The 25583-nt window shown below is 40.5% G+C and overlaps 1 protein-coding gene across 2 annotated transcripts; it reads right to left on the bottom strand.

The window, feature by feature from the left end:
• Positions 1-399: 399 nt before the first annotated feature.
• On the bottom strand, positions 400-25057 carry ckap2l (cytoskeleton associated protein 2-like). Of its 2 annotated transcripts, XM_071527645.1 has the most exons (10): positions 24940-25057; positions 22663-22729; positions 22504-22558; positions 20463-21763; positions 16242-16437; positions 8814-8972; positions 6945-7005; positions 3796-3973; positions 1681-1769; positions 1276-1405 (listed from the first exon to the last, which is right to left on the bottom strand). In XM_071527645.1, exons 1-9 carry the CDS (start codon positions 24977-24979, stop codon positions 1718-1720), a joined length of 2109 nt encoding a protein of 702 aa, XP_071383746.1. In that variant the 5' UTR covers positions 24980-25057; the 3' UTR covers positions 1276-1405; positions 1681-1717. The 2 variants fall into 2 exon arrangements, with proteins under 2 accessions (XP_071383745.1, XP_071383746.1); XM_071527644.1 differs by lacking the exon at positions 1681-1769 and having other exon boundaries at positions 400-1405.
• Positions 25058-25583: the final 526 nt, after the last annotated feature.

Raw genomic sequence — 25583 nt, 5'->3', positions numbered from 1 at the left:
ATTAGCTGATAAGGACTACACCCATGTTTAAAGTTCCTTTTATTTCACAGATTCCGTGCGATGAAAATCACATTTCTCAATTGTTTAACAAAAGCTCCCTTAATTTAAAGCTACCCAAATAGAATTATAACTGTCAGTGTTGTGAATACATTTGACTATTGCCCTTTAAGAAACTCTCCCCCTTTTTTAACTGTAGGCTGCGCTTATCATTTTCAGGAAAACTACTTACGCAGTTGGATTTCCTGGCAGAGCTGCAGACTGCCAAAGGGTTATGAAAAAAAACACTAACACACTTTGGACACAACAGCCCAATAGAGCACATATATTTCTTTCTATGAGCCCTTTTAGTCCTTTTTCCAGCCTTTATTATGCCAAAAAATAATGTTTCAATCAGTCTGAACTCTTTGAACAAGCCTTGCAAGCTTATCATTGGTTTGCAATGATAAACTACAGTAACAACTGAAGGAGTAACAATTGATTCCTACCAATTGAAAACAGGCACAGCTGTCCGTCCTGCCATGATTCTCCAACTGTACTTTTGCAACTCATTTTGTAATTGTGACAGATGGAGATAATTATGCATCACTTGTTGAAAGAAGAAATGTGAATGGGGTGACAATATGGGGTATGTAATATCTGGGGTACATTCAATTCCGTTTAGCACTTCATTTCCAAATAAGGGAAAAAGGGGTTTGAGAGCTTTGGGTTTAAAAAGAAGAATCATTTATTATACATTACTATGTACAACACATTTTTTTGTAAAATAATACAGGGATGAAAAGGATAAAACCTTGATCAAACAATTTACATTCTCTTGACATGCCACAACAGGATATTCAGAAGATTCAAAGTTCTCATCACGTAAAAATTCACATAGACATCAAAACAAATAACCTTTCTGTGACAGATGAGTTACAGACACTCTTTCCTGTTAGCGATAAGACGAGACAGTTATCAAAAACAAGCCAGTACAAGGAGTTGATATCTGACACCAATGTCCCTTTTGGCATTCATCTTTAATGTAACAATGCACGTTTGGATTCATTCTCACTCCCAGTGTTGGAGAGTAAGTGAAACCAAGTAAGGGAGGAGGCCTGGTTACGCATCATCGCAGATGACCTGTATGAGCACCTGATCTTTCAGTGCCTCGTTCTCCCTGTAGACATACATGGGTGTGTCGTGGACAGATGGGCTAGTTTGTCTTTCCGCCTCCTCTCCGTCCCTCTCTTTCTCCTCCTCGGCAATCAGGTCGTTGTAGGAGGCCACGCAGAGATCGTGGTCCTGCAGGGAGGCGGGGTAGCGGAGCGAGGCCCTCTCGATCCGCACCGAGCGCCTGACCGGGGTGAAGAAGCGAACCTCCTGGCCATTGACCCGTGCCGGCTCTCTCTGTTGGCTTTGAGGACCACTGGAAGAAAAAAGAACGGAATCAATCCTAATCCTCTAATTTATCTGGCTTTAAAGTAATAAATGTAACTTTGCATTCTGCTACTCTTTATCACCGTTTGATGTAACAATAGTTATTCAACTGCTATCCTGCTCATGAAAGCTTTAACATTTGCTGTTCTAAACACTCACTGTCTGGTGGGTGTTTCCTGGGTTTCCTCTGGCGCACAGGAAGTGATGTGTTTTACATTTCCAATTTGTTTGGAATAAACTGGGTAGTTTGCTGCTATCGCTTACCCTAATCAGAGTCTGTATACCACTCCCACTCTTGTGACTATGCCTTTGATTTGTCCATGTCCTGTTTTTTTCCCCTCTTGTGCACGTAACTGTTTTAGGGAAGTACCATGCAAACACAGTTAGTAAACGGCAAGCAGTGCAACAACAACACTTTGACAACCATGGAAGTCTTACTGGTACTGCACATGTATAACTGTCTCTGTACTGTGCGATTAGTGTGGCAGGTTTCTCATCTCGTATCTACTCATTCTACATCCAGTGAATGTATTGTGAATAAAGAGAACTGTCAATACTGTAAAGTTGGACTTTGCTCTGCAGTCAATGCAGATAAGGCAGCATTTCACTTTTGTAGAACAGTTACAGGGTTCAGGGTTCTCCTTTCGATCATGGAGTTTTTAGCTGAATTAAAAAATAGTCAGACAGGGCGGTCCGGGGGTGATGCAAACCCAAAGGAATAATTTTTGTCTGTATTTGGCCGCATCACCGTCTCTCAGTACACACGTTCACACCCTGTTTCTCTCTAAATAACATGACGTATTGCCAAAAAAAAAAAAAAAAAACGTGAGACAGACTTAACTTGTTGTGGGTTAAACAACAACAAAAGAACTGACCTGACCTCAGACCAGTCTGCCTTGATAGCTACAGACTGCTTTGCTTTCTCTTGCATATGGACTTGCAAGCCAGCAGTTTTTGGATGACGTCACAAGCTAGCTGTGGACAGATCATGTGCGCATCCATGGGCATGCATTGACTTACTATACACTAGCAGTCAAAAGTTTGGACACACACATTTTTCTTTATTTGTACTATTTTTCCACATAGAATAATAGTAAAGACATCAAAACTATGAAATAACACAAATGGAATTATGCAGTGACCAAAAAAGTGTTAAACAAATCAAAACTATCTTATATTTTAGATTCTTTAAAGTAGTCGCCCTTTGCCTTGATGGAAAGGCAAAGGCTTCGGAAATAAATTCATACATAGGATCACCTTCACTATTTATATTTGTCTAAGGAACACATTTCAAGCATTTAAGAAGAAGCCTTTAGATCAAAATTACTTGAAGATAATGAAAAAACATAGAACATTCAATCAGGTTTCTCCAAACTTTTGACTGGTAGTGTATATACTTAATGATATTCACATACACACATATTCATAATACTTATTAATATTAACGAATAGGTACTCCCAACAATGTGGTATCAGTGTGGTATATTTTGCAGAACTTGATAAATACACAGTTTGAGAACTCTGTGTAATTATGTCCTTCACTCTCAGTTTGAAAACCTAATCTTATTGGGTCTAGTTATGTGAACTAGGTTAAGGCCTAAGTCTAGGTAGAGGGTAGTGTAAATGAATACAGTTAAGAGATGAGAGCAGATGTGGAGAAGGTGATTCTGGGAAGTTCCTTCTGGAGGTGTCATGGGCCAAATTCAACAAAACATCAGTGATGGGAGGAGTCATACAGAACGTGCGCTCATCCTTTTTCATCTAACGTCCAAACAAAGCTTCTACACAGGTGTCCAACCAAAACAGCACAAGTGATATTTCTATTTATATACATTTATTATATTTACAGTATATCGGATCCTATACTATTTTTTTTCCATTGTTGAGCCTACCAATGGCCTACTTTTCCTAATATGAGGTGAGTAGTTGAGAATCATTGGACATGAGACTCAGTATCAGAAAATCTGGAATTCCAGATTCATCTGACAAAATCTCATCCCTGATAAACTTTGAGATTATATGTGATTTATGTGTACATTAGTAACAGAAAATTCTAATTTGAATACAGGCTGTAATTCCACGAAATGTGGAAAAAGTCAACAGGGTTGAATACTGTCTGAGGGCACTGTATGCAAAAAAAATATGTACTCAGCTGAAATATCACTCTAAGAGGCTATGACAGTAAAGCAGAAGCAAGGCTTTTCCATATGCATATAAGAGGTTTTGCTGGCGTACTTCAGTACTGGATCACTAACAAATGGGTGTTGCTACACTAAACAAAGATAATTAGAACAACATCAAAAAGTTGGGAATATTGATGGGTGTTGGTGAAACAACTGCTAACTGGAAGTTGTAGTAGTGAGGCTCAATCACACATACCCAGGGGTGGCTGTGATCTTGTACTTGACTACAGACGAGTCCCCTTTCTCGCCGCAGATGAAGACTCTGACAGGCTTCGGGGTCACCATGGGGTTGTCGGTGCCTTCAGGAGCGTCGTCTCCTGGTTCTGAAATCTGGTCCTCCTCTTCCTCAACCTCTGCAGTTACAGACAAGGGACCTGGAAATCAGAGTTGAAGTCATTTATAGATTTGCTTACTATAAATAACATTTTGCTTGGATGGTGCTTTTCAAGTCACAAAATCACTTGAGCTCAACTGAAATTACACACAATAAAGTGATGATACAGTGATGTCTAATAATGTTCAGCCAACGTTTGCACCGGTGCGGGACGACTGGCCGGAAGCGCTTCGTCAGACGGACTGAGTTCCGCTGACAACAGCATCTTTGACTTTGCGCGCTCTCTCTCTCTTTCCCTCTCTCTACAAGGCTACGAGCCCCCTCTGCTGTTGCAGCATCTCTCGCTAGCATACACAGACAGGTTTCAATGATGTGAACTTGAAGGCATGCAAACATGGACCGCTGGCTAAAACGTAAATCTACATCATCTGAATGGGAACCCGCTCAGAAAAAAACACCGGACCCCGAAAGGACTAGTGCAAACGGCAGTACCAGTGATGTCAACATTAACAATGTTAATCCTCCAGATCCTCAGACAGGTAACGGTAACGTTACTAAGAAACAGCAGTCCAAAGACAAGTTTCAGGCTAACTGGCTCAGAATATATCTGTGGCTCGAACTTAACAACAGTGAAATGAGCTGCTCGATTTGTAAAATGTATGGTGCTGCACCTTTACCAGCCGATGTTACAAAACGTCAACTTTAAGTCGCCACTCAGATGGCGTTGCTCATACAGCAGCCTTGAAAAGAAAGCGTGAGGCAGATTCAGCAAAGAATGTGATGGCTAATGCTATTGAAGTTGCGCAGTTGCAGTGTGAGGAGGAAACGAAGGGGTTTCTCAAAACCGCCTACTTTATAGCATAAAATGAATTGGCTAATTCAAAATTTGCTCATCTGGTTAAATTCAATTAATATATAAATTAATTAATATCAATAAATAAATATCAATAAATAAATGAATTCAGCTGCTAGAATTAACGTTTGTGATTTGAGCTGCAGACTCTCTCATCTGGGATTCAGAGGAATGCTCAACAGAGAACCAGTTTAGAACATTAGAAATTAATTTTGGAGAACGACTTTTACTTTTATACTTTAAATAAATTTAAGACCATGTACTTTTACACTTTGACTTGAGTAAAGGATTTGAAACGATACTTCAACTGCTACCAGAGTATATTTTTAGATGAGTATTTGCACTTTTACTTGAGTAAGGCATTTGTGTACTGCTACCACCTCTGGGTAAGAATAGGACGTCGTATGTGGTTAAGTGGTTAGCGTATTGGCCGCAGTATCACAATACTTCTCCTTTGGTTTCCCCTCTGCAAAACCATAATAGGAGGAGTTTGGCTCAGAAGTTAAAGCATCTGCTTCTTATGGTGAAGATTGTGGGTTCAAATCAAATCCAGTCTTGCCTTTTCTGAAGTCAAACTATGAAGAACAAGGGGTATACAGTATATTCCAGTAGAAAGTTTGGCCATTGTGAATAACTTCAACAATGTGAATAGATGACAGAAGATGAACAGTGTGGTTACGATTAAATGATGAACTTGACAAAAGTCACAGGCTAACACAAAATTGGCCATAACTATATGTTGACTATGTGTACAATTGGCACAAAACTTGTCTGTCTAACTTCTGTAATGTTTTGTCTAACTATCTATCTGTCTTTTCAAAGTGTGCTTGGATCCCTATATTTGCTTTTTTTTTTAAATTGCAGATTAGTTGTGTCAATCAATGCCTGTGTTGACTTGACGGATGCCGGTTACGTCAGTCTAAGATGTGTGACAAGTGTTGGGCAACTAAGGGGGAGGAGGGCAGGACTAGCAATATACTTCCTGCCTCAAGACAAAAAGTTGCATATTGCAGGTTTAAGTTTCATACTGTGATGGCTAGTGCCAAGAATGATGTGTAACATGGGTCCCTCAGAAAGATGTCTCAGAAATAATAGGTTTCTGTGCTTGCGCAAGTCAGTGAGGATTGAAACCATCAATCTTAATCACATGCAAGTGATGCAATTTACCTAACGATTTAGCCAACGATACAGTTCAATACACAATACTGAGTTCATATGTTGAGCAAAATCTGAATGTAATTTGTCCTCAGTTTTAAGCTTCTCCTGTGTCCATCTGGTTCCCTTCACAGTAGTGAGTTCAGCTGGGCTCACCAGACGTGTGAGGAGCTTAAACTTGTTAGCCTTGCGCTCTCTGAAGTTCAAACGATGGAAAAGAGAAAAAAACTCTGAATGCTATTTCTTAGATACTGGCCCAGTGCTGAAATGGAACATTTTTGATGCATATCGTCACATTTTTATAGACGAGAGGACAAGTCAGTCAGTGAGTAGGGATGGAAGTATGTGGGAAAACTGCATCTTCATAAGAAGGTAGAAAATTAGGGGGGGGGGGGGGGGGGGAATAGTACCCCACTAACCACTAAACCCATTTTTCTTTTTCTTTGCTAAAACAAAATATTTTTGTGGTTGGTTGTAGTTTTAATCCTCTCATCTAACTACAGTAACATAGCATGCTACTCAGCTGTCTCTAGTAATAACATGTAAGTGGAAGGACGGCAGTGGGGAGGGAGGGGAATGACTGAGTGTCGGGAATTACAGTTAATCTACTGTTCTCTACTGTTCACACGTTTGCTGGTGCCCGACTTGCACAATGAGTCTGATGCAATAGTGTGAAAATTGTGTGGGAAGTGAATGGATATCAAGCACAGATACTAGATATTGGCAATTTCAGGATACTTATGTTTCATTGCTACTGCTCTTATCTAGTTCTAGTTATTCCAGCCATCAGCCTCTCTGACTGATGGCTGGAAGCAGCACAGTGTAGCACTGAACTGCAGTAAAATAGCAACAATCTTACAAGCTGATTTGGTGCGAAACTTTGGCATCTCGTGGAAAACTTTCCATGCCAAACTGGACACAATCATAGCCTTCATAGGAGAACATTTTGACCTACTTAAAGTATTATACTACTGCTTCTACGCCCAGCATTCAGTCCAACTACCTTGGATCTCATCCTTTTTCTTCAGAATCTCAAACACCACAGTCCGCAGCTCGTCCACTGGCTGAAATAAAGCAGACAGAAAGGAAGTCATGAGGAACCCCAAAATAGAAACAAACATAAAGTACTGATTACAACATAAATTATGGGTGAGGCCTTTATGGAAAGAGAAATATGAGGAACTCCAAATTAAAAACAAACAGAAAGAACAGATTCCTTTAGATTACAACAAAACATAAACTATGGGTGTGGTGGGGCATTTGTAGCACTATTACCGAGTGCACATACCAACACATCAAGTAGAGCTGCAACGATTAATCGATTTGAATAATTTTTTAAGAAAAATAAGTCAAAATTCTCTGATTCCAGCTTCTTAAATGTGAATATTTTCTGGTTTCTTTACTCCTCTATGACAGTAAACTGAATATCTTTGGGTTGTGGACAAAACAAGACATTTGAGGACGTCATCTTGGGCTTTGGGAAACACTGATCGACATTTCTCACCATTTTCTGACATTTTATAGACCAAACAACTAATCGATTAATCGAGAAAATAATCGACAGATTAATCGACAATGAAAATAATCATTAGTTGCAGCCCTAAAATCAAGGTGTCTTGACATAGGCCCATGAAAAGGGTGGTGACATGAGTTCTGAGGGTTTAAAGCAGTCTAGATGGGTTGATGGGTGACAGCAGTACTGGCAACAGGAATCTACAAAGCCTTAGAATTCAATTTCAAACAAAGATACAGTTCTGTTTGAACCACAGCAGAAGTATTTCACTGATCTCAACCAATGGGGATTACATTTTATTGCTGAAAGTAACTAAAAACATAGTACAAAGCATTCTTCTAGGCCTAAATTTACAAGTGCTCAATCTAATCTAATGTTAAAAGCAACCTCCAAACACTTCACTACAATACGCAGTATAAACACAAATCTCCCTAAGAGTTTGGATGGCAGCATGTAGTGGAATGTGACATGATGCAATGACTAATACTTTCATATGTAACATCTTGCATAGGAGACGACAGCTGTCTTGTGATGGTTGTAGCATACTAAAGTAATTATGATGCAATTATGACTTTCACACGTATCATCTGACATGATGATACGTGTGAAAGTATGTCAGATGATACATGTGAAAGTATGTCAGATGATACGTGTGAAAGTATTACCTCAAAGTCATTGCATCATTTCCAATTCAAAGTAATAAGCGTATGAAGCCACAACATTACACAACATGCTGCCATACCAGTTCTTATGGAGGTCTATGTAGTTCCAAAACATAAGTTACACAGGCAATACAATACATATCAACTGTAGTCACAGTTGAAAACAATCATAGCTATTGTGTCTTTTGATGTTCATGACATGTAGACTTTTAAAAGCTAATACACAGTGAAAACATTTTGACATCATACCAACAATTGTTACTTTATGAATCTTAATCAGCCCAAACAGTGTAGGACACTGTTGAAACTGTCCATCGGTTATGGTAACAAATACTTACAAATTTAAGGGATAGTTTGGTTTTGGGGGTATTTAGCTATTCTTTCTACTCACCCAGTCAGTAGAAAGAGTCAGACAAACTCATTTGATCAAAATAGAGCAGTCCAAATAAAGCAAAATGATAATATTAATGAAATAGAAAATGACATTTCAGTGGTTTTATGTTGGTTTGCCTGCCAGTGTCGAGTTAGCCAGAATAAAAAAAAATGTTTTTTTTTTGTAATACAAAGTATCTAAATTAATATATTTATGGGGGTCTCTACAGTTAATGAAAATGTAATTATTTTCTAAAAGATCCTGTTCACACCATATATTTATAGAAAGAAAAAAAAAAAGAAAAGAAAAAGAAAGCAGTCTTACCTCCAACACGACACGTACAGCCTCTTCAAACATGGGCAGGACGTCCAGGTTGCCCTGTTGCTCCATCAGGCGGGCCTGACAGATCCAGTACTTGGCAAACTTCCGGGCCACCATCGGCAACCGTGAGAGAACCTCCTTCACCTGGTCTGGGGGGCAACCCTGTGGGATGGGGGGTCACACAAAACACAAATCAGAAAAGTAAATGCATTTTATTTCTCCTCAAAAAAATGCTTGACATTTTGAGGAGCCCACCAACTTCTGTGTGTTCACTGCCTAGGGAGGGAGGGAGGAGGAGAGTCAGAGGCTACATTCAAACTGAAGTCCAAATTTTGATTCATGTCTAATTTTTTGGATGACTGTTCTATCGATTCTAGGACATAACTCGACACCATTATGGACTGACAGCAATGTTGAAAAGATACATGTACGTATAGTAACAATGATAAATGATACAGTCTGTTTTTGTATGCTTTTTTGTATGCCATGCTTCCCCTGCTAATCTCAATTTATTTCCACTGTTCTGTCACATCCTCCACGCTAACTCTGGCTCAGCCAATCTGCTGTGGGCGCCAAAATTATGACAATTGTTTCAAGTGAATGGTGTAAAATGTATTCATTTTCAAGACAACAAATTGCAATTTGAGCATTCCGATATAAATTGCATGCAGGTTACATGCTTCGGGATCTGATTTTGTACCACATATCCATGTGGTCCAGATCAGAATTGAAAAAAATGTGACACCATTCAGCTTTTTTCTGTTCACACCGATTAGAAAACACCAGTGCCCGGTCGCATGAAAAACATTAGTGTCAAACTTAAGTTTGTCCCTTTCAGCAAATAATTCCCTGAAGCCAGGGATTTCTTTAGGATCATTGCATGAAGCCCCTAAAATGATCTCCTCATCTAAGGGCTTGTATTTAGTGTTTTACAGTAGTTTCAACTGTAACACTGCAGTTGAGTCCCTCGTTACCATGGCAACCGTTCGCTGCGCGATCCGCAGAGGCTCAGCAGAGATCGCTATTATTTTGAAACATCTACAAAACTCCCTTTGCAATTTCTCAAAAATTTCATTTTTGTGACACTAAACTATGGCATACATACTTTTTTCATGCAGACCATTTGTTGCTATTTGCTTTGTGAAACCCATCAGCAATAATATAATGACTGTCACTACTGGGAAGCCACTCGAATTTTTTTGAAAGTCCCCTATCAGGACGCTGACTCAGGGCGCCAGCAGCCCAGCCCAACTGGTATAAGCATTCATTGATGGTCTTTTCTCTCTCTTTCCTCGATGAGCTTATTTGTTTAGTGAAGTGACCTGTACAATTATCTCCATATCTGTTTTTCTGTTGCTAAGCCTATGTGCCAGAGCAAACTTTCCATTCTGTTCAAGACATACCGCAACTAAAAGATGAATGACATTGATAAAGAGACGGTAGTTGAGAGGTCAAAGCTTTTGCTAAACCATGCCTTTTTGCACCAACGGGACCTGTAGCACCTATAAATTAGGCTGTATCGTTACTGAGAATCACTTATCTGGAGAAGTGGTACAACTTTTATATTCTTCATGTGGATTCCTACAAAACAACACAATGTAAAGTGTGAGAAGGGAGAGGCTTTGTGCAACCCATCAGCAATAATATAATGATGACTTAAGGATCTTTCCTTATCTGCAGATTTATCTAAGGATATTCCCTGAGGGGGAGATAAGTAGGTTTTGTGCAACTCACTTGAGTTTAAGGTTAACCTTAAAGAGCTCTTAAACCTGCAATAAGCAATTTCAGACCCTGTAACCAATCCTGATTTCCGTGAGACGTAATGATATAAACAATAGCCACACACACACACCAGCTGTGTTGTTGTTTTCACCTCTTTCCAAAAGCTTGTTGTCAAAGTCGGCCCGAGTAACGGTGAATCGATGAAGCGAGCGAGTAAACGTTTTCAACTAGTTAACTTGCTACCTGCCTCTTCACTTGTCATTGTGGGAGATGTAACCTTCAGTGGGAGAAAAATCTGGCAAAGCGAGACTGGTAACCGGTGATATTTCTCCGTAGGTACACATTATTTTAGCCATCAGCCTTTATGCACGGTTTGTCCTTAAGGGCTGCCGTTGCCCAGTAGCTTTGCTGTGTGTTTACAAAATGTGTTGCGGTTGCTGTCACTAGGGTTGCAAAATTCCGGGAATTTTCAAAGTTGGAAACTTTCCATGGGAATTAACGGGAATTTATGGGAATTAATGGGAATAAACGGGAATAAACCAGGAATTTACTAAGTTGAAGGTATGCTCTTAATAGGGAACTTAAATATAGTTGGGGAAAATATATTTTAGCATAATCCTGACTAAAACAACCAGATATCATGCAAGTACAGTTGAATATCTATGCTATTCCTCAATCACATGCACACATAGCACACTGCTTACTGCAGGGCTATTGAGACCACGCCCCCTACATGCAACTCAACATTCATGTTTTTGTTCTTCAATGAAAGAATTGATTGTTCAATAAAATATTTAACACTTGATAAAGTTCTACTTACAAATAAATCTGTTTTAATTGTATTATTTTGGATGGATGTCTGCTTATAACAAAACAAATATTTATGCTTGGATATGATACCTTTCCATTATATTACCCTCAATTCCCAGTTAATTCTCATTAATTCCCATTAATTCCCATAAATTCCCATAAATTCCCATAATTCCCATGGAAAGTTTCCAATTTGAAATATTTCCAAAATTCCCCAGCTTAACTTCCCATGGAAATTTACCGGAAACTTTCCGGAAATTTACCGGAAATTTTCCACCCCTTTGCAACCCTAGCTGTCACCCTCTAGTGCTCAGGAAAAAAACGCTTAGTGTAGCTATGAGGTATAAAGCCTAAGAGTTTTTGTGCAACCGGGAACAGATCTGTGTCACGTGAGGGAAATCAGAATTGGGACACTTTCAGCTTCAGTGAACGTAGCCAGAGAGGGAGAGAGAGAGATTTGTACTCTCCTCAGAGAATGAATGCTGTGACTACTGTGATCACTGACTTTTTCAGACAACAAGATGATTACAATGTAGGCATTTTACATTGCATGGGCAGTGCCCGTCTCCCATCTGATAAACATGTTTCACATATTCACACTCAGCATCACAGTAGCAACGCTACAAGCTCGTCACAGTGAAAGACATACCTTGGAAGATGCCAATCAGTATTGTGTTCTGTGTACAAATGTGTGATGTTTTAAATAGACCATTAACTGCTCCATGTTCAATTAAATACGTAGCTTTAAATATGTAGTGAGGAAAATGTAACTGTTTCACATTATTCTAGCATTTTCAGCTAATTATACAGTTTTAATTATACAAAATAATCCTGGAACAAACATTTGAAAATAGCCCATGCCTACAATAGGTCTCTTAGTTTAGAAACATCACTTGTAAAGACCAAAACAAGCTGGCCGTCAATCAGCTCAGCACAGTCCTAGGATTAAAAAAAACAAACTAAACGTTGCTATTGTGTGAGATCGGATGTGCTCAATACTGGGAAGCATACCAAACTCTTGTAGCAATCAAATGAAAGTCCCCTAACAGGATGCTGACTCAGGGCGCCAGCAGGCCAGCCCAGCTAGTATAGGCATTCATTCATTGATAGTCTTTTCTCTCTCTGTCCTCGATGAGCTTATTTGTTTAGTGAGGTGACCTGTACGATTATCTCCATATCTGTTTTTCTGTTGCTAAACCTGTGTGCCAGAGCAAACTTTCCATTCTGGGAGACATACCACAGCTAAAAGATTAATAACAATGATATAGAGACAGTAGTTGGGAAGTCAAAGCTTTTGCTGAACCATGTTTTTGCACCAAAGGGACCTGTAGTTCCCATATATTAGGCTGTATCGTTAGTGAGAATCATACTTATCTGCAGAAGTGGTACAACTTTCACTTTCTCATGTGAATTCCTACAGAACACCACAATGTAAAGTGTGAGAAGGGATATGGGAATTATGATTTATAGCATGCTTCATAAAATCCAGGATGCTTTAAAAACCACAGTGTAGAGAATAGAAATCAGTGCAAATGTCTGTCCGGCTTTATTGTAAGTAACAACACTAAGGGCCCTATCTTACACCCGCCGCAAAGTGGCGCAAAGCGCAGCGCAAGTGTCATTGCTAGTTTCCGACCGACGCAGTTGTCATTTTCATGCCCAGCGCCCGCGTTGTTTAAATAGCAAGTGTACTTGCGCCCATCTTTGCACCCATGGGCGTGTTGGTCTTAAAATGAGGTGTGGTCAGGCGCATTGTGGGCGCATTGCTATCTTGAGGCAGCGGAAAGCGATCGCGCCATTGACCAACAAAAACCTGGTCTAAAGTCTGGCGCAGTATTTTCCTGCTATTTAAAGGGCGCATTATTCAGATAGTAAGATGCGTCTCTCTCTCCAAGTTACCATGCAAAATAGAAAAATAGGATCATCTAGCCTACTATGAAAATGTGCACTTTACTTCATTCCTGACATGTATTTTATTGCCAACTTACCATATGCTTTCACCATTTTGCAATGCCAAATGCCAAAAACTACATGTCCCTCTCACCATTACGCAGTGCCAAATGCACAAGGTACATGTCCCGTTAACCATCATCACACATTGCCAATTGCTAAATACGCAACCTACAACCAAGAAAAACAACACAGTAAATATGTAAAAAGCACAGCCCAGCAAAAAGTCATGAAAATAAACTGCAAAGGCATCTTACCTTCACCAAATGCACAACATAGGCCTATCCGACGCACACACACATCACCATCGCGCACGAGCAGATACGTTTCCTCAGCAGAAAACCGTTCATTTCTCCAGCTTGTCCGAATCCGCCATTTATATTTATTTATATTTATATAGCACCAAGGTGCAAGCGCACCTGGCTCTCAAAGGGAATGGGAGATGACACTCTGATTGGTTGAGTTCATGTTACACCCAAAACACACCTATGATTAACTAAGAGACTTAGTACAGCCCCTTTGCGCCTTACTTTGCGCCCACATTGTGCATTGTTTAACTAGCAATTTGGATTTGGACACGCCCTAAATGCACTTGTGCCATGCGCTTTACACCATGCGCCATGGATCGTTTAAATAGGGCCCTCAGCCACCGTGCAGTCACACTGGAAGCAATACAATCAACAAGCCACCAGAAGTCCATTATTTTCCTATAGAGATGAGCAACCAGGGAAACTCAGCCGATAAGTGGACAGTCAATAAGCTTTTTGGATGAGAAAAGTTAGCGCAGGATGAAATTTCTGCTGTCAATAGCTGACGAAAACCAGATTTCCGTACTTCCTGGTTTCCCAACTGATGCAGTTTAGATTAATGAAACACAGTTCCGCCTGCCAAGTGTAAAATGGATGAGAAGTTGATTACAGCCAAAGTTTCCCAGCCCTCTACATATTTATTTGAAAGACTACAGGGATAAACATCTCTAAACCAATGCTTAGGGACTCTCTTGGACTTGGCCCAATGTAACCTTATGAAAGGCAATAATGCAGCAGAAAATACATCCAAACTTGCCGTCTCATCTGTCAGAAAAAAGCTCAATATATAGAAATTGATCTAAAGTGTTCTCTGTCACACCAGAGACTAATCTCACTATTCTAGCTTGTAAAGTGGTGTCTCTGGTTAGCACTGTCGCCTAAATTGCCCATAGGTGTGAATGAGAGTGTGAGTGTTTGTCTATCTGTGTAAGCCCTGTGATGGACTGACGACCTGTGTGTTTTCCTGTTTTCTGCACAATGCATACTGGGATAGGCTCCAGCCCCCGCGATCCTGAACATGAATAAGCGGGTAAAGACAATGAATGAATGAATGAATGAATGAAAACTGCCTATTTCCTCTGCCACCTACACTGTCAGTCACAACCACTTGCAAAGCCAAACTAATGCTAGCCTCATGCCAAAAAAATTAACTGTTGTTAAGGATGAGTGACAACAATGAATAAGGTAACAAAATGAACTTTCAACAGCACTGGTTACACAGGAGCCGCATTAGTCTGCCTTGCTTGTAAAAATAATAATAATATATATGTAATATGGGGGTAGAAATAAAAACGAGGTAGGTTTATGAGGCCTTATTAAAAACACGATAAAACACACTGAAATGAAGGGGAAAAAATGAACAATTAAAAGTGAATACAAAGTCAGAAAAGTAGCCTATAGCACGCAGTCAAGCAAAGGTCAGCAAAAAGATCATCCTGTGTCACTAGACTACAGATAATTTTTGTTTTAGATTTGGATCAACTTTTTCAGAAGCCCATTTTCACATATCCCGTCAGAAAAGTGGGATAATATTTCTATCCTTTCACAATTTACGCTGCATCCAGTATGCTAACGGCACAATGAGTAAACATATCAAAGCACAGTATTGCTCAAGATGGGAGATTACAGTAAATCTAATTCTATAAAGGGAAAACCTTAGGCCTCTGAGCGGAACTGAATCATCATTCACGCTTCCAAGCGCTATGAAAGAGCCAAAACATCCATCATCACTGGCACACACTGCTGATCATCAAGACAAAGATAACAGCTTCAGACATACCTCTTTGTGTGCGCAAGATTTGAGGTTTCAAGATACAGAAGGAACAAAAACAAAACACCAACCTTACCTCAAGGACTATGATGTCCTCACAAGGTGATTACGACATAGAGGTAAACAATCATCTCCACCGATATGCAATAACAATCGAGAGTGGCCCTAATGCAGTGGTCCTCAAACAGAAGGTTAGGACCCCCCAGCAGTTCACAAGATCATTTTTTTTGGGGGGGGGGTGGGGGGGATGAACTGAACTGTTTACCACTCTGCATATGCAGCCTGTGATGGGGGTCTCAAGTAGGCATCGCTTTGTTTTAAAGCGTAACAAGCCAAAATGTTTGAGAACCACTGACTGTCTTCAGTCACAGCCTCCTCCTCCCACGCTGCAGGACGGAGTGCCTCAGACGTTCCTTTGTACCTGCAGCCATTGGACTGTTTGACACCATCAGTGACCCCTGTGCCAGTCAGCAGTGACTGTGTACAAGTGAAATTAGTTGCTCTTCCATTTCGATAATCGAGAGAAAAAATACCTACCCCATCGCAGTCTCTGATAGGCTAGTGAACAGTTATAGAACAATTATGCATAGTGTGGTCCGAAAAAAGATCAATGGTTTCAACTTTTTAAGTATGAAAACATACAAACAATCCTGCGTACAAAGACGGACAGCCTTCCATTCTCTCCATCATCTGTCAACGTATCAGCCCCACAGAGAATACACTGGCTGAATCTGCTTTTGACAGATACAAAATCCCTAACTTCTTTATCAAGTACAATGTGAGATGAGAATAGAAAACTGTAACTGTAACTGTAACCAAGGCCTGTAACTTAAGACAGATCTTTTGATACTGCCCCCAATTCTCCTGTACCTCTCCTAGCAATTTGATGCAGTCAGCCAGGGATCTGTCCACAGCACAGATGAGGGAGTGGGCCTCGTCTTCCTCCTTCATAGTGGCCCAGTAGGGCTGGGGCAAGACCACAGTGCGCCTGACCCGAGGTTTCACTGGCATGGGAGGACGCTTGTAGGAGATGCCCCTGGCTTCCCGCCATTCCTGGAGCTTTCTCCTTGAGACCGAATAAAAGAGCAGAGAGTAGAGTAAATTAATTTATGCATCATAGAGTACAAAATACTAGACAGCAGACACAGGATATGCAATTTAATATACTGCATAATGTGTATTAATCTCATTATGCATTTAGGAAATTAAACCAAGGAATAATCATCACTGTCCCAAATGTACAACCACTGTATGTACCAGGATCCACAGTTTATGGGAATGTACACACTTAAAAGCTTCAGCATTTTGGGCCTTCGAGGTCTGTGACAGACTGTAGGTGATTGCCAGTTCACTTTTTTGCTTACTTGGAGCTATCCCTTACCTTCTAATTGAGCATAAATAAATTATTCACCCCTATTAATGCCTGCCTCTCTAAAGTCAGGAGATCACTTAGCAGTGAGTTCCATATTAATTATAATTTAATAATTATTAAAACCTGGCAGCTGTAGTGTTGAAGCATCTGCTGGAAAGCAACATATATGCAGTTTGTGCCAACAAAGTCTTGCAGGCACACGTACATCTTAGGTTTTTTCACACACAAAAATCTTTTCACAGACTAAATTTGCCTTGAAGACCTTAATCTCTCAAAAGTCAGGAGATCACTTAGCAGTGAGTTCCAAAAAAACAATCATGGTTATGTGGGCCCACATAATGATTGTCTCCACTGGGATATGATTCTTCCACTGGGATATGGAACTCACTGCTAAGTGATCTCCTGACTTTTGAGAGATTAAGGTCTTCAAGGCAAAAAAGATTTTTGTGTGTGAATAAAGATGTACGTATTCCTGCAAGACTTTGTTGGCACAAACTGCATATATGTTGTTTTCCAGCAGATGCTTCAACACTACAGCTGCCAGGTTTTAATAATTATTAAATTATAATTAATTATAATTAGAAAAAGAGCTGTTCATGTGTTCAAAATGTGCTGCATTGTTGCATCATTTCAGCAAATGCAATCTACAAATAAAATGTGACTTTTTATTTAAATGGAAAAACAAAGACATTGAGTGCATGGTGTGTTCACAAATTAGCAGTATTTTCACAAAAACATTAAATACCAACTTTTGGGGACTGTAATGGTTTAGAAGCCATGCCCAAACACAACAAATGCATTATATTTGCGATGAAATGTATTATACAGAGTAATTAATTACATTGTTTAAAATGGAACCATTCAAATGGCTCTTGGCAGTAATGGATACGAAGGACTGTGCGATTTAAAACGTCAACGGACCGGATGGAGGAAGCCATCGAGCGGAAGAAGGCCAAGTACGAAGACCTGCTGGTTAGCAACTGCCATAGACAAGGCTGGAAGGCTAGGTGCTTGTCTGTGGAGGTACGATGCTGGGGTGTTGCAGAGAAGTCCCTCCGCAAGGCATCACAGGGGCAAGTCAGAGGCTGTTGAGAACGCCTGCAGATGGCTACTGATAAAAAGAGCAGATCCATGGGAGGTTTGGTAATAGGGTGCAAGTTGAGGCATGATCAGCCTCAGTTGGGTCACCTGAGCGGGGGCGTTTGATGTCAAACTGTCACTGATGATGTGCCCTATGGCATTGAAAGATGTGTCATTTTCAACTGCATTCTTTTTTTTCCGGGTGTCTACAGGTATAAACAAGTTAAATTTAAGACTTTTTAAGACCTTTTTGATACCACTTTAAATGAAATTTAAGACCAAACTTACGATGGATATACACACCAAAAGTGAAAATATACTCTTTCCAAGTAAACACATTGATATCAGTTCAAAATGAACAGTAAGGTAAAATGACAATAATTGGTTGAGTTTAAGAACATTGTCCAAATGTGTTTATTAATGTCAAAAAGAAAACAGAAAAAATAGCATTGTTGTCCTAAATTATATTTATTATTACAATATTCTCAGAACATTAAAGGCCCATTCATACCTAGAGCGACAACTATAAAGATAACTCTAAACTATAACGATATGCTGTTGCTCAAGCGTTCACACTACAACAATATCAGCGCAGAATATTCCGAGAAAAAATGGAGCATGATTACTTTACTGACGTGCTTTTATTTTACTCGCTCTCTAAAGTAAATAACAACACCGCCGATTTGGGTTCATGAATTGCCGCAAAAGAGAGAGGAGATGGCAGATAATAATGCTCTTTTATGGCGCTTTCATTACATTATTGTGCTTTGTTTATATGAGAGCTAATGGTACTAATGGTCACCAAGTGAAGCTATTCATTTCTTTACCAGTAGGAGACTCTGCACACCACATCTACTGTGGATCAAAGAGTAAAGTCCCTTGTAGCCCATGTTGAGAGAAACACCTGTAACTTCACGGTTTCAACAGGCTACTGGAGGGACACATGTTGTTACCTCCCGGTCATATTGAAAACATAGGATAATAGCGCATTTGCGGTCAGGTTGGCCAAAACATGATGCCATTTTCTTAGCATCATGCTAACAGAAGTTATCAAGTTAACTAACTTCCAGGTCAGTAAACTGCCTTACCGCTAATCCCAAGCTCTTCCACTCCCGACCGGTATGTCACGTTTCTTTTCAACATTTTTAGTCAGGTCTTATTTGTTTTTTTAAACCGGGTGAGTTCACCGTGAGTTTGGTGAACTGTAACACCCCTAACTTCTACAAATCTAATCTCAGAACAGTAGGTTCATCGAACTTGCAGAGCTTTTTTGCCAGTAGGGTTGTAAAAGGGAGGTAATATTTCTGTTCATTTTCTGAAACTTTCCTTGCCAATTTCCATTCTGGCAATTTAAGGGAATTTTGGGGATCTTCAAATAGATGCAAAAAACACCTTGTATATTAAAATCAAATGTGCTTCTCTACCAGTGTACAAACTCTCTCACCAGGGCAGGTGTGTAAAACAAATGCTGAGCAACCTGGCATTACTCTCCACAGATCTTGTATTGAACAGGTTAATGGGGAGTGAGGCTCTACTGTCTGATGTCTTGAGGCTTTTCACTTATTTACAGGATACGATCAGTGTTGCATTGCCATAATTTCCACTGCTCAAGGCAAAGGAGAAGGCAGTTATGGGATTTATTTATGGGAGGGATTTATCTGTCTCCTCTGACACCGCTCACAGAAACTAAATCAGAACACAAAACAAACAGAATGCTAAGGCATTGTTTTCCTGTCTTATAAGAGTTAATTGTTCACATAAAAGACATTGAGATTGTGACACATTTATTTAGATCGCAAATTCCATTGCAACTCCACACTACATTAATTCTCTCACTGGAAGGCAGTAGTCTACAGTACAGAGCCGGTTAACAGGTAGGAAAATTAACAGCTGTGTGTCTTAATTAATCACACGCGCGATGTGAAGCACACAGTCCATCTCAAACTGTAAGGAAGCTTCTCTGTGCTTACTTTCATGAGAAGATCATTCTCTTGGGAAGAACTTTCACCACAAGGTCAAAAGTATTGACTTTGCATTCTTGGATCAGTATGAATAGGCCACATGTCTTAAAATCAGGATGACAAAATAAGGCCTATTTACCTCCGCCAAGGAGGTTATGTATTCGGTGCCGTTTGTTTGTTTGTCTGTTAGCAGGATTACGGAAAAACTACTGGCCCGATTTTCGTGAAATGTTGTGGAAGGGTGTAGCATGGGCCAAGGAAGAACCCATTAAATTTTGGAGCGGATCCGTATATTGGTTGCGCTTGCACATTTGCATATCATAGAAGACTGGACTATTGGCCTTGGCGGAGGTCTGCGCTCTCCGAGTGCCCTTCTAGTCTCATTATAAATCACACATGGTGAAATCTGAGACTTAGGTTTCTAGTTAGAATTTCTTATCGAGTCTGACAAACCCATCTTTCATTATATTTTCAGATGTGGCGGTGTAGTGGCATGTCCAATCTCCACTACCAGAGCCACAGATAACAGAGAAATGCCAATTTTAGGGTTATATCATGACCAGGAAGCTACACAACCCAAGGTACTACCAAAGTTCAACATCGCTTTAAGTTAAATTAAATGATTAATGTAGTTTTTAGACTATTAATGTAGTAGATCAGTTGTACAGTCCTACTCACATTCTCTCCTCCTGGGCTGCTGTCAGTTTCTTTCCCTCTGTCTGGGGAATAGACTGGACCGGGGCCCTGGGCGTCTTCATGTCTGTGGCCCATGCTGCTTGGCTGGCAGATCTGGCAGAGCGTGGCACGGTCTGTGGCATCAATGGAATGCCTGCTCTTATTGTACCTGCCTGTGGTGGTGACACTTTTGCTGAATTGTCTCCCTTTTTGTTGTCTGTCTGTTTATGCATCTTGGCTTTCTCTCCCAGCTCAGCCACAGCTGTCTGCATAAACCCGTTCATTGCTCTGGAACTGCACCGGCTCGCGGGCCCCGATGATGTTCGGGAGCCGACTCTGCACGGTCGGCTATTACCTGCCTCTTCACCTTCAGATCTCTGCTGTGCTGCCTTGTTTGTGGGCTGAAAAACTGATTTAGCAGTTTTTGACACTCTTTCCTTCTCATCTGGCTTGACAGGTGCTGTTGTGCGCCTGGAGGAGACATATGTTGGTCTAAGTCCAGTTGATGGCTGACTTTTACATGATGGCAGAAGAGGTTTATCTAGAAGTGGTTTGGAAATAGACTGGATCCGAGCTTGAATTTTAAACCCAGCACTTGCAGTCCCGGTAGCAGTGGTTCTCTTCTGGACAGGCTTGTTTACAACTGTGGCAGGAAATGTTTTCCTCTGAGCCATGGTGGACCTCTGGGAAACTGAGACTGATAAAGAGGTGCTAGAGTGCACTCTGTTAGCGATAGAAGTGGTGGTGGTGGCAGATGCTGCAGCAGGGCTGCATGTTAAGTTTGACTTTGTGTTTCTTGGCTGGACCACTGCAGGAATGAGTCCTGTTTTGGTTTTGACAATGGGGCCAAGACTCATCCTAACATTGTTTGTATTATTGGGACCCGATCGGGTTACATTTGTGCAACTGTTGGATTTCCTGTTTGGTTGTGTCAAAGCTGTATGAGCTGCATTTGAAAAGGATTTGCCTGAGCTGGGGTGAGCAGCATGGATTCCTATGTTTGGCTGCTTTTTGGGTTGGCTGGATGCTCTATGGTTGGATTTGGAGGATGCAACTGTGTATGTTCTTGTAGGCACAGGCTTTTGTTTCAGTTTTGGCTGTGTTGGGCCACAGGGTGCAACAGGACGATTGGCATTCTGGGCTCCAGGAAAGATGCCACCTTTCTGCACACTCACTTTATAGGTACCACCAGATACTGTTCCAGTAGGGTGTGAGATGACTTTACCAGCCCGAGGTTGAACTTTTGTGTCTTCATTTCTGATACTGAAAGCATCTGGAGCCTTGTTCTCTTTTCCTTTGTCTGGCTATGAAGACAAAAATACAAAGTTACTAGGAAACAGAATATCACAAACAGCAACTCAGGACCACACCAAGGTCACAAGTTTAGAATTACTAAATTCCCTTGTCTGCAAAAACAAAACAAGCTACAACTTTGCTACAATGAAGATTCTGTTCCTCTGCTCAAATAGGCTATATGTAGAAGGTGAACTCCACTGAATTTGTAATGGCTTCAAAAATTATATAGGTGATGTGGAGTTGAAAATGTAAGGGTAAGAGTAGGCCAGAGCCAGATGAAGGGGAAGGAAGACGGCCAAAAGCAAGTCTTAGCTGGCATTCCCCTGACAAGGCCTTTTGGTATGCTGACTGGCAGGCGCTTACAGGATACAGGTGAGGAGCCAGATAACAGAAAGAAAGAGTTCAGTTCAACTTCAGTTCTTAGGCTGAAATAATTTCTGTTGCCTAATTTTTAAAGTTGTTTTTTTAACTAGAATAATAAGCATGGTCATCCATCATTATGGCAATGACAGAACTTGAGGGTTCAACACCAGGTGTTTTGCAAGGCCTGTATGTATGTGCAATGCACCACTACATGGGCCAACTCCAAAGAGGCTATGACAAACACTCCTCCTAGAGTGCAAGGAACTTTGGTTATTTTGGCACAGACTGGAAGGCACCTGCCAATCTGCACTGCTATACCAAACAAACAGAACGGATCAAAAGATTAATTCTTCTCACTGAACAAACCATTTACACTTACACCCACCTTTAGTGCAGATGTGGCAGGCTTCTTAACCCGACAGTCATCACGGAGGTATGGCCTGAAGAGTTAATGAAAGTTACGAAATGATTTCCCCTGCTAATACAATATGCAATGAATTTTGGTGTAATGATTAAATCACAAATCACTCAAAAGTTTTCTTACTTAGGGTTGGGCAGTTTCAGCTTTCCTTTTGCTGCCAAGTATTCCATTAGCTTCTGCTTACGTAGCTCTGTGACAGAAAGTTACAAAGCAATTCAACACTGGTACCAGAGTGGCTTCCCCTGTCTTATCTCATGACTCACACTCAACTGCAAAATGCTCAATATGGTCAGTGGTACACAGGTATTGGTACAGTTGTGTAAGAAACATTATTTTTGCTGTGAAGTGATAAAACTTTGTATCTCAGAATGAAAATAAATGATGCAAAAGTAAGCAGTAACAGTATCTGAATTTCAACTGAGCATAAGGGAAAGTTACTCTCAAGTAAATGAAAGTAATCTAAACTCAATATCTGCCCACATAGGCCTATTTCTTATTAAATGTAACTGTGTAGAGTGTGACCCTGCAATTTCACCAGACTTCCCTCCATACACTCTAGCAAAGCCAAAATTATACACCTTTATGTAAGAAGAGAGCTGTATTGATTGTCTTTCGCTTAACCTCAGGCATAATTCAATAATGTATAGGGACAGACATAGAGACAATATGTTCATCATAGCAAACAGTTTAGCCTAACACCAGTTCATCTGTCATTTTTAGGATAGCCATAGGCTGATGGCAGTAGGAACAAAGGAGCTCTAATAACGTTCTTCCAAGCTGTGGATATGCTAAAGCATGAGGAAAGCAGAGGAAAAAGGGTAGAAAGTCTTTTTTGTCCACTGGCCACAGGGGCAGGTCAATCACATTATCACTTTTTTTTGCCTATTTACAATGATTGGTAAACATATCATTTTCCTTGTTCCATAGGTATAAGTTTCCTCCGACCGGCTTTCGGTGTTACACAAATTGAAAGGTTTAATAAACATAAAAAAGTGATTAACTTAAAAACAATTCAGCAACAGGACTATATATATATATATATATATATTGTTAGAATCTGCTTTGTTTACATTTGTTAATGTGCTAGAAGTGTGATTTTCAGACCTGTTTCGCCATACGATGGCAGTGAATGAAGAGAGAAAAAAAACACAATTCTGCAATCGCCTCTAACAGAGCAACAGATAACAGAGAATTGCCGATTTTGGGGTTATATCATGGCCAGGAAGCTACACAACCCAAGGTACTACCAAAGTTCAACATCATGATTGGTGTAGTTTAGACTATTAGTGTTGTAGATTGGTTGTACATTTCACTAGTCAACCAGATCTTTCAAATAGTTCAGGACCTCCATGTGATGTTGGCTACCTGCCAAAGTTGCCGGATGAGTAGACAAACTTACTGCTCCAAGAGGAAATTTCCCAACATCTGACTAGAGGTTGATTCCCTTGGGAGAGGTGAAGAGAGCTGAGTCACTGACTATGACCAGTCTCAACACATACATCTGCTCATAAAGCGCATTACATTTTGTTTGATACCTGTGTTACCAATCCTAGCCAACTCACTTTACGTGTTAAGTTAAGGTTATTTTTAGTATCCTGTTGCATAACCACACAGCCGCCTCGGGAGGCAAATAACAGGTGACTAATACATTAATAGGTGATTATAATCAAATGACAGCCAATGAGCTGTGTATATGGTAAACCATCATATTCCAGGGAATGCAAGCGACATCATGGCAATTAGTAAAAAAAAAAAAAACGAGCCCTTACATGTGCCTTTCTCTCTTTAATGTGGGAGGGAACGTCATGTCAAAATATGACACACCAGATAGAACCTTTACCAAAACCACTGGCATCCACTGGTATACATGTGACCCAGACAACTCCTACGTCAATAAAATCAGACAATGATTCAAACGGCTCGCTACCGCCCCCACCACCGTGTATTTTGGTGGAAGACTGTTGAAAGGAGTGACGAGCGAAATGAAATTTTAATGACAAAAAATGCTGCTTGGTGGAACACATATTTACCATCGGATCCTAACACTCCGGGAAATATCTTAAGCCACGAGTTTGATATGTCCTCTCCCACAAAGAGAAAGGAACGTATTGGAGATAACGTTAACTTGCACCAAACCACACTGTAATGTTCAAAACAACAATAATTTCAAGGCAGATATAAACCCTCTCCAAGATATCCTGTCTGACACCAAAACCAACCAGATACTTAATCAGAAGCAACCTCTAATTCGCTTTCATTTGGCTAATATTTAACAGGACAACGTTGCTGTTTTCTAACGTTTATCTAACGTTAGAAGTTAGCTAACCAACAGTACGTTAGCTAACGGTAGCTAAGCTAACTAACCAACTTAGCTTGTGTGCTAGCGAACTAGCTCACTACCTTTTCTGCATAGTATCGAAACAGTCCCTCCTTCGTCCATAATTATTAGAATGCGATGTCTTCTCTTGACTTTGGAAAGATTAGTTGCAACTACAAAGCTTCGTTAGGCTAACTGTGAACTGCCTCGTCAAGTTTGTTACTGTGCTCGCGCATCAACCGGGTTTCAAAATTGCCGGGGGTAAACTCCTCTTGCTCTCTCATTGGACAGTTCGAATATTCGAAAAGCCCTCTACACGCACCGCCGATGCTGATTGGAGCAGAGATGTTGTAAACAAAAGCTTGCTGCTCTAGGCGCGCTCGTTTAAGGTCTACCGTTCAGGCGGTGACGTCTGGCTGAGCGGAGTTTGCGCTCCTTGCAAAACGGGCCCACCTGGCGACAGCATGGCAGTATTATTATTAGTCTGTTAGAACATCTAATATTTCCCGATCTGGGTCAGCGGCAAAAACCGTTCAGACAACCCAAATAAAAGCCCAACGTAATTACATATTCATATCTCTTGAGTTGTGCGTTTTTTTCCGAGATGCCCATAAGCAAGCCATGTAGATGTATTGATTGTGTGTAGTTGGCATGCACAACGTCTACTACGGGTAATTCCAAGTATGGGTAAAGGTAAAGGCGGTGCTGTAGTGGTAAATGAAAAAAG

The sequence above is a fragment of the Centroberyx affinis genome, unplaced genomic scaffold (assembly GCF_046629955.1).
Source record: "Centroberyx affinis isolate AG114_WGS23_722 - 3 ecotype Tasmania unplaced genomic scaffold, CSIRO-AGI_Caff_v1 ptg001560l_1, whole genome shotgun sequence".
NCBI classification, from domain to species: domain Eukaryota; kingdom Metazoa; phylum Chordata; class Actinopteri; order Beryciformes; family Berycidae; genus Centroberyx; species Centroberyx affinis.
This window is presented reverse-complemented; position numbering and strand designations above follow the sequence as displayed.

Excerpts from the sequence above, each read along its gene's own strand:
- ckap2l (XM_071527644.1), bottom strand. The coding sequence starts at position 24,979 with ATGGACGAAGGAGGGACTGTTTCGATACTATGCAGAAAAG. Across the intron at positions 22,730-24,939 it reads TTCGATACTATGCAGAAAAG|AGCTACGTAAGCAGAAGCTA; the intron begins GTAGTGAGCTAG and ends TTTCTGTCACAG. Across the intron at positions 3,974-6,944 it reads GAAAAAGGATGAGATCCAAG|GTCCCTTGTCTGTAACTGCA; the intron begins GTAGTTGGACTG and ends TCTGATTTCCAG.